Below are 15776 nucleotides of genomic sequence, written 5' to 3'. Positions count from 1 at the left end.
CAAGTCACTTCACTTGTGTCTGACTCTGCAAAGCTATAAACTGTAGCCGCCCCTCCCCACCCCCTGCTTCTCTGTTCACAGGATTCTCCAGGCAAGAATAGCGGAGTGGATTGCCAGGGATCAAATCCATGTCTCTTAAATCTCCTGCACTGGCAGGTGAGTTCTTTACCACTAGTGCCAACTGGTAAGTATATTTATCCTCTACCTGATTCTCAGTGAATGTTTTTAAAATTAATTCTAAATTGCTTTGTTACTTTGTTTTTGTCCTGTACTACTTGCATGTGGTAGTAATGCTTTATCCTCCAAATTATATGCTCTGCTTATGATTTCTGAAACTTTAAAAACCTTATTTATTAAAATTTTTGATTGAGAGAGGGCATATTTTAGTACAAATAGTTTTTTAGATTTGTCAGTTTGTTTTAGTTTTCTCCCTTATTTCTTGCCTTATTGCAATAAAAATTAAGAAAGACAGACTAAGAACTTTGAAACACAAGTTACAGCTCAGTGCAGCTCAAGTAGACAGATCCTTTATTAGACACACATTCCCAAGGTTTGAGAGCAGGCTAACTCCAAAGGAACAGTCTTTTTTCTCTTAGCTTCCCCCTTTTTATACTTCCCAGTCTCCTTTGGTTATGCCCTATGCAAAATAGGGCTTCTATACACCACCAATCAATGAAAGGGAATGCAAAAGGTGGATTGACAATGCAAGTTATATAAAAGTAGGCTGTGTTGTTTATGTATCCCCATAATTCAGTCTCTTATAATCAGGGGTAAAATATATATGCACCCTAAATGGGCTCTTAGATGCCTAAGGTTACTTGGAGAAGCCCCTGTGGTTACTTTGTATCCACTGTGTGCCTAGGTTGCACCTGCGGGAGTTGGAATAGTCCTTGTGGTTATTCTTTTAGCTTATCTGTGAGCTCTTCTGGGTGTGTCTGGGATGGGTTTTAGAGATCAGCTTGCATATCTTTCAGCAAAGCCATCCTTCCTTCAGTTCAGTTCAGTTCAGTTGCTCAGTCCTATCTGACTCTTTGCAACCGGGTGAACTGCAGCATACCAGGCCTCCCTGTCCATCACCAACTCCCAGAGTTTACCCAAACTCATGTCCATTGAGTAGGTGATGCCATTCAACCATCTCATCTTCTGTCATCCCTTCTCCTCCTGCTCTCAATCTTTCCCAGCATCAGGGTCTTTTCAAATGAGTCAGCTTTTCACATCAGTTGGCCAAAGTATTGGAGTTTCAGCTTCAACATCAGTCCTTCCAGTGAACACCCAGGGCCGATCTCCTTTAGGATGGGTTGGATCTCCTTGCAGTCCAAGGGACTCTCAAGAGTCTTCTCCAACACCACAGTTCAAAAGCATCAATTCTTCGGTGCTCAGCTTTCTTTATAATCGAACTCTCACATTCATACATGACTACTGGAAAAACCATAGCCTTGACTAGACGGACATTTGTTGGCAAAGTAATGTCTCTGCTTTTTAATATGCTATTTAGTTTGGTCATAACTTTCCTTCCAAGGAATTAAAGCATATTTTAATTTCATGGCTGCAGTCACCATCTGCAGTGATTTTGGAGCCCCCCAAAATAAAGTCAGCCACTGTTTCCACTGTTTCCCCATCTGTTTGCCATGAAGTGATGGGACCGGATACCATGATCTTCGTTTTCTAAATGTTGAACTTTAAGCCAACTTTTTCACTCTCCTCTTTCACTTTCATCAAGAGCCTCTTTAGTTCTTCACTTTCTGCCATAAGGGTGGAGTCATCTACATATCTGAGGTTATTGATATTTCTCCCAGCAATTTTGATTCCAGCTTGTACTTTCTCCAGACCAGCATTTCTCCTGATGTACTCTGCATATAAGGTAAATAAGCAGGGTGACAATATCCAGCCTTGACTTACTCCTTCCCCTATTTGGACCCAGTCTGTTGTTCCATGTCCAGTTCTAACTGTTGCTTCCTGACCTGCATACAGGTTTTTCAAGAGGCAGGTCAGGTGGTTTGCTATTCCCATCTCCTTCAGAATTTTCCACAGTTTATTGTGATCCACACAGTCAAAGGCTTTGGCATAGTCAATAAAGCAGAAATAGATGTTTTTCTGGAACTCTCTTGCTTTTTTGAAGATCTAGCAGATGTCACCAATTTGATGTCTGGTTCCTCTGCCTTTTCTAAAACCAGCTTGAACATCTGGAAGTTCACGGTTCACGTATTGCTGAAACCTGGCTTGGAGAATTTTGAGCATTACTTTACTAGCATGTGAGATGAGTGCAGTTGTGCAGTAATTTGAGCATTCTTTGGCATTGCCTTCATCCTTCCTTGCTCATGACTAACTTCCTTCCAAACAGACTGACTTCAATTATAGCATTTCAATGACGAGCATTTTCAAAATTATACATCTTCAACTGTATTTTCTGTAAATGTTTTGCAGGAAAGGTGGGTGTACTAGGGAATGCATTTCAGGTGATCAAAGCCTGAACTTAGTTGAGAGTCATATTTCATCTGAGAAAATTAGTTGTCCCCTGAAGATGCTGAAAATCAGGTTTTTTATAGCACAATTCATGGCAAAAGGCAAAGAATATGGTCTTTGTAATAAGAGATTCAAGTTCAATTTCAGTCCAACTACCAACTACTTTTGTGACCTTGGGTAATTTAAATGAAATATTAAATTCTATCTTCTCATTTATTAAATAGGGATAATTATGAGCAGGGTTATTTTTGTGTGTATGTGTGAAAAAACAACTAAAAGAATTTTGGGGAATCATCTTAATCTATGTCCAACACATAGTGGACATAATTAAAATTTTAGAAGTCATATTTAAATAAAGCCAAAGTGTGAATAACTGCAGAAATTATTTAGAAATAGTCTGTCATATAACTACTCAGTAAATGTTTATTTTCCAATAAACTATCTCCTCCAATTCCATGAGTGTTTAACATAATTTACAATTTTTACCTTTCACTATTTCCTATTCGTTTTTCAACATCAACTTGGTCTTTATATGTAAAACTCAAATTTGAGGTTTCACTAAAACAACTCAGAGATACCCTTCCAAAGACTTAACATTGAGCTCATAAAGCTATTACTTCTTTTCCATGAACTATAATTCTGAGTCAGTGACAGTTTAGTATTAGCTACAGCTGTGCTCTGCTGGTATTTTCAGATAAACACACTACTTTTCTTAGGAAGAATCTCCATGTTGGGCATCTAAATTTCAGATAATAAGATAATTCTTGCCTTGGTTTGCTAGTTCCAGATAGATAGATTCTTTCTTACATCCTGTTCAATTCCCTATTTCAACCTCATTCTTCTAACAATGCTCAGCAACCATACAATTTGGATATAGATCATCAGAAGTGCAGCACCCGAGTGGGAAAGATATCTCCCTATGAGTAAATACCCATGAAAGACTATTGAATCTTTTTCTAATCACTGTCTAACCCTCCAGCTTCTTACTCTTTGTTTTCTGACAGTAATGAACCAAAACAACATGATGGAAGCCTGAAAGCTAAAGGGATTATTTTTAATTCTCAAACTCATTTTTATGTATCTGTTGTACTTATAATCATGTTTTGATAATTCCCATTACTTTCGTCTAATTTTGAAGGGAGATAATTTGATCTTATCTATATAAATCTTTCCCTTTCAGTTCAAGAAGTGTTATCTGTTTCTCTTCATAGATTAAGCTAAGTGCTAAATATATTTTGATTTTTTTATCACCCCACAGCCAAGGAGATTCATCCAGGGATAGCTACTATTTCATAGGTGCACACAATGGAAGTTAAAAATGTTAGTGGCTCAGTCATGCCCAACTCTTTGTGATCCTGTGAATCGTAGTCCCTGCCAGGCTGCTCTGTTCATGGAATTCTCCTGGAGTGGGTAGCCATTCCTTTCTCTGGGAGATCTTCCCAATCCAGGAATCCAACTCAGATCCTCCTGTATTGCAGGTGGATTCTTTAAGGTCTAAGCCACCAAGGAAGCCAAGTGGGTGGCTTGGAAAAGCAAGAGGAACAAAGACATAATCTAGGGATTCCACTCCCTGCCCCCTGCCATTTCATCCTTATACATCTACAATATTGCTAAAGAAATTATTCATCCCTTTGACATTTTTTATTCTGTTTAAATATGATTATGAGGCCCACTTGACTTCACACTCCAGGATGTCCGGCTCTAGGTGAGTGATTACACCCATCGTGGTTACCTGGGTCATAAATATCTTTTTGTATAATTCTTCTGTGTTTTATTGCCACCTGTTAATATCTTCTGCTTCTGTTATTTCCATACAGTTTCTGTCTTTTATTGAGCCCATCTTTGCATGAAATGTTCCCTTGGCATCTCTTCTTTTGCTCGTCTTCTTTTCTCAGCTATTTGAAAACATCCTTAGACAATCATTTTGCCTTTTTGCATTTCTTTTCCTTGGAGATGGTTTAGATCACAGACTCCTGTACAGTGTTGCAAACCTCTGTCCATAGTTCTTCAGGCATTCTGTCTATGAGATCTAATCCCTTGAATTTATTTGTCACTTCCACTGTATAATTTCGAGGGATTTGATTTAGATCATACCTGAATGGTCAAATGGTTTTTGCTACTTTCTTCAATATAAGTCTGAATCTAGCACTAAGGAGTTCATGACATAAGCTGCAGTCAATTCCCGGTCTTATTTTTGCTGACTGTATAGAGCTTCTCCATCTTTAGCTGCAAAGAATATAATCAATCTGATTTCAGTATTGACCATCTTGTGATATCCATGTGTCTTTTTGTCTCTTGTGTTGTTGGAAGAGAGTGTTTGCTATGATCAGTGCATTCTCTTGGCAAAACTCTGTTAGCCTTTGCCCTGCTTCATTTTGTACCCCAAGGCCTAACTTGCCTGTTACTCCAGGTATCTCTTGACTACCTACTTTTGCATTCTAGTCCCCTATGATGAAAAGGACATCTGTTTTTGATGTTAGTTCTAGAAAGTCATGTAGGTCTTCACAGAACTGTTCAACTGTTCAGAATTAGTGGTTGGGGCACAGACTTGGATTATGGTGATATTGAACAGTTTGCCTTGGAAATGAACGAAGATCATTCTGTTGTTTTTGAGATTATACCCAGGTACTGCAATTCCGAACTCTTTTGTTGAATATAAGTGGAAAAGTCATAAATCCTTAGGTAAGTTTATATTTCCACTAAATGAAATGCATTAAAAAATAACACTCAATCCTGGTAAGCATGTCCCTTTATATCACATAGATACACAGGTTCAAAACCAGTAATTTACATAGTTACTTTAGTGTCCAAGCAAGTAAAAATTTTTAAAAATTGTATGACTGTAATATAGGCTTTCATTATTTTGGTGTCACAATGTACAATGCCATTTTAAAAGTTATGATTTACTAGTATTTTTGTCAGTTAGTATGACAGTCTTAAATATCCAAATATAAATATATTAATTAACATGTAAAAAGATATTGATTGCCTGTATTAACATTTTATATCAAATAAAGTTACATCAAAGGACACAGAAACAGAAACAATAATGACAAAATTAAACCCCAACATACATATAATTACTTTATATGTTAAAATGTCTAAATACACAAATTAAAAGATAGAAATTAACAGAATAGATCCAACTTATGTCTCAGTCATACTCTCTATACAAATCATTAATAGAATTATGATGACTAATCTTATAAGATACATTGGGATATATAATTAAAATAATACAACAGCTTGAAAAAAATTTTATGAGTGAAAAATAGAACTTTTGCTTCTCTTTAGGTCCCTTTACCCTCTCCTTCTTAATAATATACTTGTCTATATACATTTATCATGTCAGATAGTTATTGGGCTTCCCTGGTGGCTCAGAGGGTCAAGAATCTGTCTGCAATGCAGGAAGTCCAGGTTTGATCTCGGGTGTGAAGATCCCCTGAAGAAGGGAATGGGCCCATGGGGTCACAAAGAGTTAGACACAACTGAGCTACTAACACTTTCACAGTTATAACTTGTATTGTAATCAAACTATTTGCTAAAAGAAGTCCATGTTTTGTAAAGTAAAATAAATAAATAAAAATAAAAAAAGTTCATGCGATGAAGAATAGTCTATTATATTTACTATTGTCTATTTTTTTTCTTTCCTTTCTAAAGATCGCTGTCTTCTGTTATCACCTTCTTTTTTAGAAGGTTTAGAGAACTTTCTTTAAGTGTAGATTTGCTAGCACAAATTATTTTAGCATTCTTATGACTGAGAATATGTTTATGTCTTCTTTATTCCTGATGGGTAGTTTCACCAATGGATATAGAATTTCTAGTTCCTTTTAGAATTGACAGCTCTTTTCTTTCAGCACCTTAAAAAAGACAAAAAGCACACAGTTGTGCTTCCTTTTGGCCTGCATGATTTCAGATAGGAAATCCACTATAATATGAATTGTTATTCTTTTATAGGTAGTATATTCTTTTCCTCTGGCTATTTTAAAAACTTTTTTCTTTTTATTTCATACTTAAATGTTTAATTTTGTTATATCTTGGTGTGGATTTCTTTGGAGTTATTTGAGGATTTTGCATGTTTAAATATGTAGATTTGTGTCTTTTGCCAACTTTGGCAAGTTTTCAGCCATTGTTTCTTCAAATACTTTCCCAGTACCACACTCTTCCTCTTCTGTACTGTGATAAAATGAATTTTTGCTCTTCTTAAATTTTTTTACAGAAACTTCGGTTGATCTGTCTTTATCTTCAGTTGTGGAGAAGGCAGTGGCACCCCACTCCAGTACTCTTGCCTGGAAAATCCCATGGACAGAGGAGCCTGGTAGGCTGCAGTCCATGGGGTCGCTACTAGTCGGACACGACTAAGCAACTTCACTTTCACTTTTCACTTTCATGCATTGGAGAAGGAAATGGCAACCCGCTCCAGTGTTCTTGCCTGGAGAATCCCAGGGACGGGAGAGCCTGGTGGGCCACCGTCTATGGGGTCGCACAGAGTCGGACGTGACTGAAGCAACTTAGCAGCAGTAGCAGCAGGATCTTCAGTTATTTTATCATTTCCATTTACACTCTGTTGTATACAATTGAGTTTTTTAACTTGGGTTAAATTTTTTAAATTATAGTTTTCAATTCTATAATTTCTTTTAGTTATTTTATATAATTTCTATTTTTGTGCTGAGATTTTCTGTTTTCATGTGTTTTGAGACAATTTGTAATTTATTTCTAAAGGATTTTTAAGGCAGTTGCTTTTAAAATGCTTGTCAGATAATTTCAATATCAGATTAATCTCTATATTGGTTATCTTTTCTCATAAAATTCTGATTTTCCAAATTCTTGGTATAATGAATTTTTTTTTTGTATCCTGAATATTTATTTTATTAGTGGATTCCTGTTCCTATCCAAGTATTCTGTTTTAGCAGGCAGTTAATTGTTCTTTTTAAGTTATATCGTATATAAGTTATAGTCTACTTCTCTGAGTTTTGATTCCCTTGAATGTTTAGTTTGTGATCCCTTGCAGTGATATTTTGTCTTGTTTGATTTCTGGTGCTGGTAGGACTCCTGTGTAAACCCTATTGGTGAAATCTGTGGGGTATTGAGCAATATTCTGTGTGAGGCAAAAAACTGCTGGCCCTAGTTCCCTTATACCACTGAGTGGAAGTCAGGGAGTCACAGAGCTTTACTATTGCAGTAGAAATGAGCTGGTGGGACCACTCTCTGGGCCCTGCTTCTGGACAGGGGAATAAGAAAGTTAGGAGTTTGTTTCTTGCCTGCTGGGAGACCACATCACTCATCTGGCATAAGGTATGAAACAGAGGCTGGGATGGCTGAGACTTTGCTGTTGCCATTGCTGTTGGTAAGTTGCATAATCAACAGAGGCTCTGTTTGTGGAAATCTGCTTGAGGTTCCTTACTAGGTCTCTGTTGGGTTTCTACTTCCCCAGTTCTTGGTGAGAAAGAACAGATTTGTCTTTCTTTCTTCCTCCCTTTTTTCTTTTTCTATCTTTCTTTCTTTTTATTTTCCTTTATGCCTGATCATTTCTTGTGGCAGGCCTCTCCATTACCAGTCCAAGGTGTATGGGAGAGGAAAAAAAATAAAAACAGGTAACTCACCATGTTGTTATTTCTCAACTCCTGTACCCTCTACCTGGTACATATTCTTCTTTTCAGCTTTCAGATTTATCTTACTGTTGTCTATAAAGTACTTTTAAGGGTATATAATTATACTTAGAAGAAACAGGGAAAAGTGAGTCTATACTTTTTCATATTCCTGAAGTCTTAGCTAATGTTTTTAGCTGTGGTTATAACTTACAGTTTTATATGCTTAGCATTTAGCATTGATCTTGAAAAACACTAGTTTTTTGGCAAAAAAAAAATGTGATTAAGTGAATTAGCAAGTGAGTCATAAGATGCTTGTTGTGTCTGACTCTCTGTAACCCTATGGACTGTAGCCCAGCAGGCTCCTCAGTCCATGGGATTCTCCAGGCAAGAATACCAGAGTAGGTTGCCTTCTCCAAGGGATCTATCTTCCCAACCCAGGGATTGAATCTGCATCTCTTGTGTTTCCTGCACTGGCAGGCAGGTTCTTTACCACTGGTGCCACCTGGGAAGCCCAAGTGAGTGGTTGCCTAAATAAAATGAAGGAAGGAAGGAGAGAGGGCTAAAGGAGAAAGGGAAGGAAAAAGAAAGAAAAAATAATAAAGGAAGAAAAAAGGAAAGGAAGAATGCTGTTGTCAATGGACTACTTTAATAACAGCACTGTATATTAGAAAAAAAAACACTAGCCTCAACTGTGTAACTAGAAAATGTAACATTATTGACGATCAATTTAAATTCTATAAAATTATGTTTTCTTATTTATAAAATTAAAGGCTTCGCTTACAATTTGTCATCCCTTTCAGTATGTATGCTGTGACTCTCAAACATTTTTTTTTTTCTGAAAGTCATAATTGATGACAACCTAAAAGTTGTCTGCTATAGAGCTTATAGTTGTAACCCCTGAGGCAGCATGCAAACCCTTTCATACAGCTTGCAATACTGGGGAACAGCAGCAAGTTGACTGAATTGGTGTAAAACAGTAGGTGATTCTGTATATTTTCCCAATCAATGGCATTTGTAGGACTTGAGTCAAAGGAGTTGAGCTGACAAAACTGAAGGGCTTAGTAGTGCTTTCACGTGTGAGTAGGTGGTCATATAATTGTGGTTTTCCAAATACATTCACATATTGAAAGAAAAACATCCACTGGCTATTATCTTTTAATATGAAGGACAAACATATCATGGATAATGCCCATCCAACTGTTAATGCAGTCTGTGCCTTTGTTGGAACTTCTGTTCTCAATCTAGTGGATATTTGATTTAACTGATAACTGTGCCTTGTTGATATACAATTAGCACCTAAACTTTTAATGCAAGAAGTAACTAGGAATGTGCTGAGGGTGCATATGTTTACTCTCTTGGCCCCAACTCATTAATGGTCTTATACAAATTTTGGAAGTGAGAATAAAACTAAACCAAGGAAAACTATATAAATGCATCATTAAAATATTCTTATTCTCACATTATAAACAAACTTATACACACACATGCAGGTATTTATCTCTAACTGTATATCAACAAATTAGCCTTAATGGGTATATGATATGTTTCATAATATATATAGAATTATGATTGTTCTTTTCAGATACAAGTACAGAGACTGTTCATAATTAATATTACAGTAGCCTTTTACAATCACTTTTCTGAAATGTAAGTAGAACTTCATAAAATGCAAGTCCAAGCATATATTTACATTATTAAATTTTTTTGGTGCATACTGAATGAATATTTAATGCTTTCAACATACTGTATATAATGTGGAGAGTATTGTTCAAATTGTGAATAAAACAAATATGAAAAGTACAGTCTATTGGATGAACACTTGGGAGACCATACTCTTTAAATATTTTACTAGTCCCTATATGATTTGGTCCCTGATTATAACTTCTTATTGTTTTTTTCTCTTTATTCTCTACTTATCACTTCACTATTCCCCCCACCCCTTACCTCCCCACCACAAATTAAAACATACTTTCATTTAGATCTTTAATCCATTTTGAGTTTATTTTCATGTGCGGTGTTAGAAAGTGATCTAGTTTCATTCTTTTATAAGTGGTTGACCAGTTTTCCCAGCACCACTTGTTAAAGAGATTGTCTTTACTCCATTGTATATTCTTGCCTCCTTTGTCAAAGATAAGGTGTCCATAGGTGTGTGGATTTATCTCTGGGCTTTCTATTTTGTTCCATTGATCTATATTTCTGTCTTTGTGCCAGTACCATACTGTCTTGATGCCTATGGCTTTGTAGTAGAACCTGAAGTCAGGCAAGTTGATTCCTCCAGTTCCATTCTTCTTTCTCAAGATTGCTTTGGCTATTCGAGGTTTTTTGTATTTCCATACAAATCTTGAAATTATGTGTGCTAGTTCTGTGAAAAATATCGTTGGTAGCTTGATAGGGATTGCATTGAATTTGTAGATTGCTTTGGGTAGTATACTCATTTTCACTACATTGATTCTTCCGATCCATGAACATGGTATATTTCTCCATCTATTAGTGTCCTCTTTGATTTCTTTCATTAGTGTTTTATAGTTTTCTATATATAGGTCTTTAGTTTCTTTAGGTAGATATATTCCTAAGTATTTTATTCTGCCATATGACCCAGCAATCGAACTGCTGAGCATACACACCGAGGAAACCAGAATTGAAAGAGACACATGTACCCCAATGTTCAGCGCAGCACTGTTTATAATAGCCAGGACATGGAAACAACCTAGATGTCCATCAGCAGATGAATGGATAAGAAAGCTGTGGTACATATACACAATGGAGTATTACTCAGCCATTAAAAAGAATACATTTGAATCAGTTCTGATGAGATCGATGAAACTGGAGCTGATTATACAGAGTGAAGTAAGCCAGAAAGAAAAACACCAATACAGTATACTAACACATATATATGGAATTTAGAAAGATGGCAATGATGACCCTGTATGCAAGACAGCAAAAAAGACACAGATGGGTATAGCGGACTTTTGGACTCCGAGGGAGAGGGAGAGGGTGGGATGATTTGTGAGAATGGCATTGAAACATGTATACTATCATGTAAGAATCGAATTGCCAGTCTATGTCCGATGCAGGATGCAGCATGCTTGGGGCTGGTGCACGGGGATGACCCAGAGGGATGTTGTGGGGAGGGAGATGGGAGGGGGGTTCATGTTTGGGATTGCATGTACACCCATGGTGGATTCATGTCAATGTATGGCAAAACCAATACAGTATTGTAAAAGTAAAATAAAGTAAAAATAAAAATTAAAAAAATTATATATATATATATATATATATATATATATAAACATACTTTCTGTGGCTCTTAACCTTTCTTACATGGTCTTCCTTTTGACTGAAATAAATACTAGGTCATCTTCTAAACTTGCATGTTTGTGTAGGAAGTGTCACTAGTTTCTCATCCTTAGCTTTGGTAACAGTTCTTCTGGAAGGGCTTTCTTGATGATCCTGTCAGCCTTAGACATTAGCTAAGTGCCTCTCTTCTCTTCTCCCTTATCACCCTATACTGTTCTATAATAGCCCTTATGACATTGTTTTGGACAGTAATGCATAGTCTTACTTAATTGTTCAAAGCCTGGATAGATTCTAATCATCTTTTTTTACATCTCTTTTTTATTGTGGTAAAAAGCATATAATATGAAATCTAACTTTAGATATCTTATGTGAAACCAATGAAGTAATCAATCTCTTAGAAGCAAAAAGCAGAATGTTGTTTGCCAGGGAGTGGGAAAAGGGGGAAACTGGGAGATGATCAATGGTATAAAGATTTATTTTAGGAAGATAAATAAGTTCTAGAGATGTGCTTTACAACAATGGTGAATATAGTTAATAATACTGTGCTACTTTCTTTAAGGTCAGTTTCTGGAGATGTTTTTTATTCCTCTGATTGGGTCATATTTCCCTGTTTCTTCATGTGCCTTATAACGCTATGTTGGAATCCACACATTTGAACACAAAAAGACACCTCTTCCAGTCTTATCTACTGGCTTCATACAGGGAAAGACTTTCACCAATCAATCCAGCTACAGATTTTTGGGTCTCTCCAGCTTTTTCTAAGGATGTACCTTCTCTGGGCTTGTGTATATCATTTTCCAGTTTGAAAGGTTTATTGTTTTTCTCTGGTTCTGCCTGAAGCCACCAGGCTATCTGTATCCCCCAAGTGTCAAGGTGTAACTATTCTGTCAGCACTTCACATCAGATGAAACAGAAACCAGTCTCAGACTGCACCTACCTGCAAGAGTGAGAATGTTGGACTCATGCTCTACTCTTTTTTTTTAATTCTTATTTTAAAGTTTTTTTTTTTCAATTTTTTAACCATTTATCATTATTTATTATTATTATTATTTATTTGTTTTTACTATACAATATTGTATGGTTTTGCCATACATCGACATGAATCCACTCTTCTTTCTCTCACTAGGGAGAAGACATAAACTCCTTACTCCTGATCATGGTGAACTGAGGCTATTTCTGTCTGCAGTTTTATAACTCTCTAGTGCTGCCACAGTCTGCTGAATTCTCTTTTAATTTCTGCAGCCTCTGGCATCCAAGGTATGTCAGTTACCTGTCAGTGCCTTGAATCAGGTTAAACAGAAAGCAGTCCCTCTAAAATCTGGAACTTTAAATACACATTCTACCATTCTCTTTCCTTCCCAAAGGAGAAGCCACAGCTGGGCTTCTCTTCCCAATTACAAACTGTGCTAGCTTGGGGTAGCATAGCTGGAATTAAATAGCTTTTCTTATCTGTTTCATTGTGACTCTTCTTGGATTTGAACTTGCCTTAGTGCTACATCTTCCTAACTGATTTCTGAATCTCTTACAGAAGTTTCTGGGGCTGCATGTTGTTAAGTTGATGCTTGCGTGGTACACCAGGTTCTGGGGCTTCCTGTACCATCATTTTGCTGATGGATATTGAGCATCTTGAGTGACATTGTTTTCTCAATATCCAGCAAACTGCCTGGCACATGACCAGTGCTTAATAAATATCTGTAGAATATGAATGAAGTAGTTCCAGTTCAGGGCTAGAATATTAAACTTATTTGTAAATAATATGAAAATATTTGGTTTTCTAAAGGCATTGATATCTTAGCAGGTTTGTTCATTTCTCCTCAAGACAATGGGTTTCAGAGTATGAAAGGTTAGTTGCTTAGTCATGTCTGACTGTTTGTGATCCCATGGGCTGTAGCTTGCCAGGCTTCTCTGTCCATACAATTCCCCAGGCAAGAATACTAGAGTGGATAGCCATTCGCTTCTCCAGGGGATCTTTGCGACCCAGGGGTTGAACCCAGGTCCCCTGCATTGCAGGCAGATTCTTTGCAATCTGAGCCACCACGTGATAGACTTAGTACAGATTCAGCATGTAAACAGCAAGACCTAGAACAGTGCTTTCCAATAGAAATTTATGTAGTATTGAAAAGATTTATTTCTGCTCTCCAAAAGATTACCATAAGCCAGATGTGGCTTTTTAGCATATGAACTGTGGCTAACGTGAGGGATAGAACTTAAAACCTTATTTACACCTAATTTTAAATAACCACGGGTAGCTAATGGTTACCGTATTGGACAGTGGAGTTCTGGAGGACTGAAGAGCTGGCCTGTGTCTCTGAAAATGCATTTTGAAAATATTTATGCTGCAAAATTTCCTCTTTTTCTTTATAAAAAAGAGATGCAGTGTCATTGTCTTCATTTTGAACATAAGTTTCTATCTGGTACCAGAACCAGTCATTTTTAAATTACTTTTTGTTTCCTTCCTTCTTTCCTTTTCTTTTATTTTCTTGGCTAAATCAATCATTAGAATAACAGGCGAAGTTTTAATGTTTCTGTTGCTATTAATCCATGGTATTTAATTTTATATCAAAGCAAAAATATATATACATAGTTCAGTTCAGTTCAATTCAGTCACTCAGTCGTTTCCGACTCTTTGCGACCCCATGAATTGCAGCACGCCAGTCCTCCCTGTTCATCACCATCTCCCGGAATTCACTCAGACTCACGTCCATCGAGTCAGTGATGCCATCCAACCATCTCATCCTCTGTCGTCCCCTTCTCCTCCTGCCCCCAATCCCTCCCAGCATCAGAGTCTTTTCCAATGAGTCAACTCTTCACATGAGGTGGCCAAAGTACTGGAGTTTCAGCTTTAGCATCATTTGTTCCAAAGTAATCCCAGGGCTGATCTTCTTCAGAATGGACTGGTTGGATCTCCTTGCAGTCCAAGAGACTCTCAAGAATCTTCTTCAACACTGCAGTTCAAAAGCATCAATTCTTCGGTGCTCAGTCTTCTTTACAGTCCAACTCTCACATCCATACATGACCACAGGAAAAACCATAGCCTTGACTAGACGGACCTTAGTCGGCAAAGTAATGTCTCTGCTTTTGAATATACTGTCTAGGTTGGTCATAACTTTTCTTCCAAGGAGTAAGCGTCTTTTAATTTCATGGCTGCAATCAGCATCTGTAGTGATTTTGGAGCCCATAAAAATAAAGTCTGACACTGTTTCCACTGTTTCCCCATCTGTTTCCCATGAAGTGATGGGACCAGATGCCATGAACTTCGTTTTCTGAATATTGAACTTTAGGCCAACTTTTTCTCTCTCTTTCACTTTCATCAAGAGGCTTTTAGTTCCTCTTCACTTTCTGCCATAAGGGTGGTGTCATCTACATATCTGAGATTATTGATATTTCTCCCGGCAATCTTCATTCCAGCTTGGGTTTCCAGTCCAGCGTTTCTCATGATGTACTCTGCATATAAGGTAAATAAGCAGGGTGACAATATCCAGCCTTGACATACTCCTTTTCCTATTTGGAACCACTCTGTTGTTCTATGTCCAGTTCTAACTGCTGCTTCCTGACCTGCATACAGATTTCTCAGGAGGCAGGTCAGGTGGTCTGGTATTCCCATCTTTTCAGAATTTTCCACAGTTTATTGTTATCCACACAGTCAAAGGCTTTGGCATAGTCAATAAAGCAGAAATAGATGCTTTTCTGGAACTTCCTTGCCTTTTCCATGATCCAGCAGATGTTGGCAATTTGATCTCTGGTTCTTCTGCCTTTTCTAAAACCAGCCTGAACATCAGGAAGTTCACGGTTCAAGCATTGCTGAAGCCTGGCTTGGATATTTTTGAGCATTAATTTACTAGCCTGTGAGATTAGTGCAATTGTGTGGTAGTTTGAGCACTTTTTGTCATTGCCTTTCTTTGAAATAGGAATGAAAACTGACATTTTCCAGTCCTGTGGCCACTGCTGAGTTTTCCAAATTTGCGGGCATATTGAGTGCAGCACTTTCACAGCATCATCTTTCAGGATTTGAAATAGCTCCACTGGAATTCCATCACCTCCACTAGCTTTGTTCATAGCGATGCTTTCCAAGGCCCACTTGACACATTCCAGGATGTCTGGCTCTAGATGAGTCATCACACCATCATGATTATCTGGGTCATTAAGATCTTTTTTGTACAGTTCTTCTGTGTATTCTTGCCACCTCTCCTTTATCTTCTGCTCCTGTTAAGTCCATACCATTTCTTTCCTTTATCAAGCCCATGTTTGCATGAAATGTCCCCTTGGTATCTCTAATTTTCTTGAAGAGATTTCTAGTCTTTCCCATTCTGTTCTTTTCCTCTATTTGTTTGCATTGATTGCTGAAGGAGGCTTTCTTATCTCTTCTTGCTATTCTCTGGAACTCTGCATTCAGATGCTTATATCTTTCCTTTTCTCCTTTGCTGT

The 15776-nt window shown here is 37.3% G+C and overlaps 1 protein-coding gene across 28 annotated transcripts in view; it reads left to right on the top strand.

Moving 5' to 3' along the window:
- Nucleotides 1-15776, top strand: part of LOC132658402 (uncharacterized) — a 57565-nt gene that overhangs the window by 5246 nt on the left and 36543 nt on the right. For 25 of the 28 annotated variants that reach the window (XR_009598025.1, XR_009598022.1, XR_009598026.1 and 22 more), the window contains one exon: nucleotides 82-156. Coding sequence is in view for 1 of the 28 variants with exons in the window: in XM_060404605.1 (XP_060260588.1) it covers nucleotides 129-156 (28 nt within the window). In the remaining 27 variants the exon portion in view is untranslated. Of the gene's footprint in view, nucleotides 1-81; nucleotides 7759-12477; nucleotides 12609-15776 lie in introns of all 28 variants that reach the window. The other 3 variants (XR_009598024.1, XM_060404602.1, XR_009598016.1) reach the window with 2 other exon arrangements.

The sequence above is a fragment of the Ovis aries genome, chromosome 22 (genome assembly GCF_016772045.2).
Source record: "Ovis aries strain OAR_USU_Benz2616 breed Rambouillet chromosome 22, ARS-UI_Ramb_v3.0, whole genome shotgun sequence".
Classification (NCBI taxonomy): Eukaryota; Metazoa; Chordata; class Mammalia; order Artiodactyla; family Bovidae; genus Ovis; species Ovis aries.
Note: the sequence above shows the minus strand (reverse complement) of the source record. Positions and strands in the feature narration are given on the sequence as shown.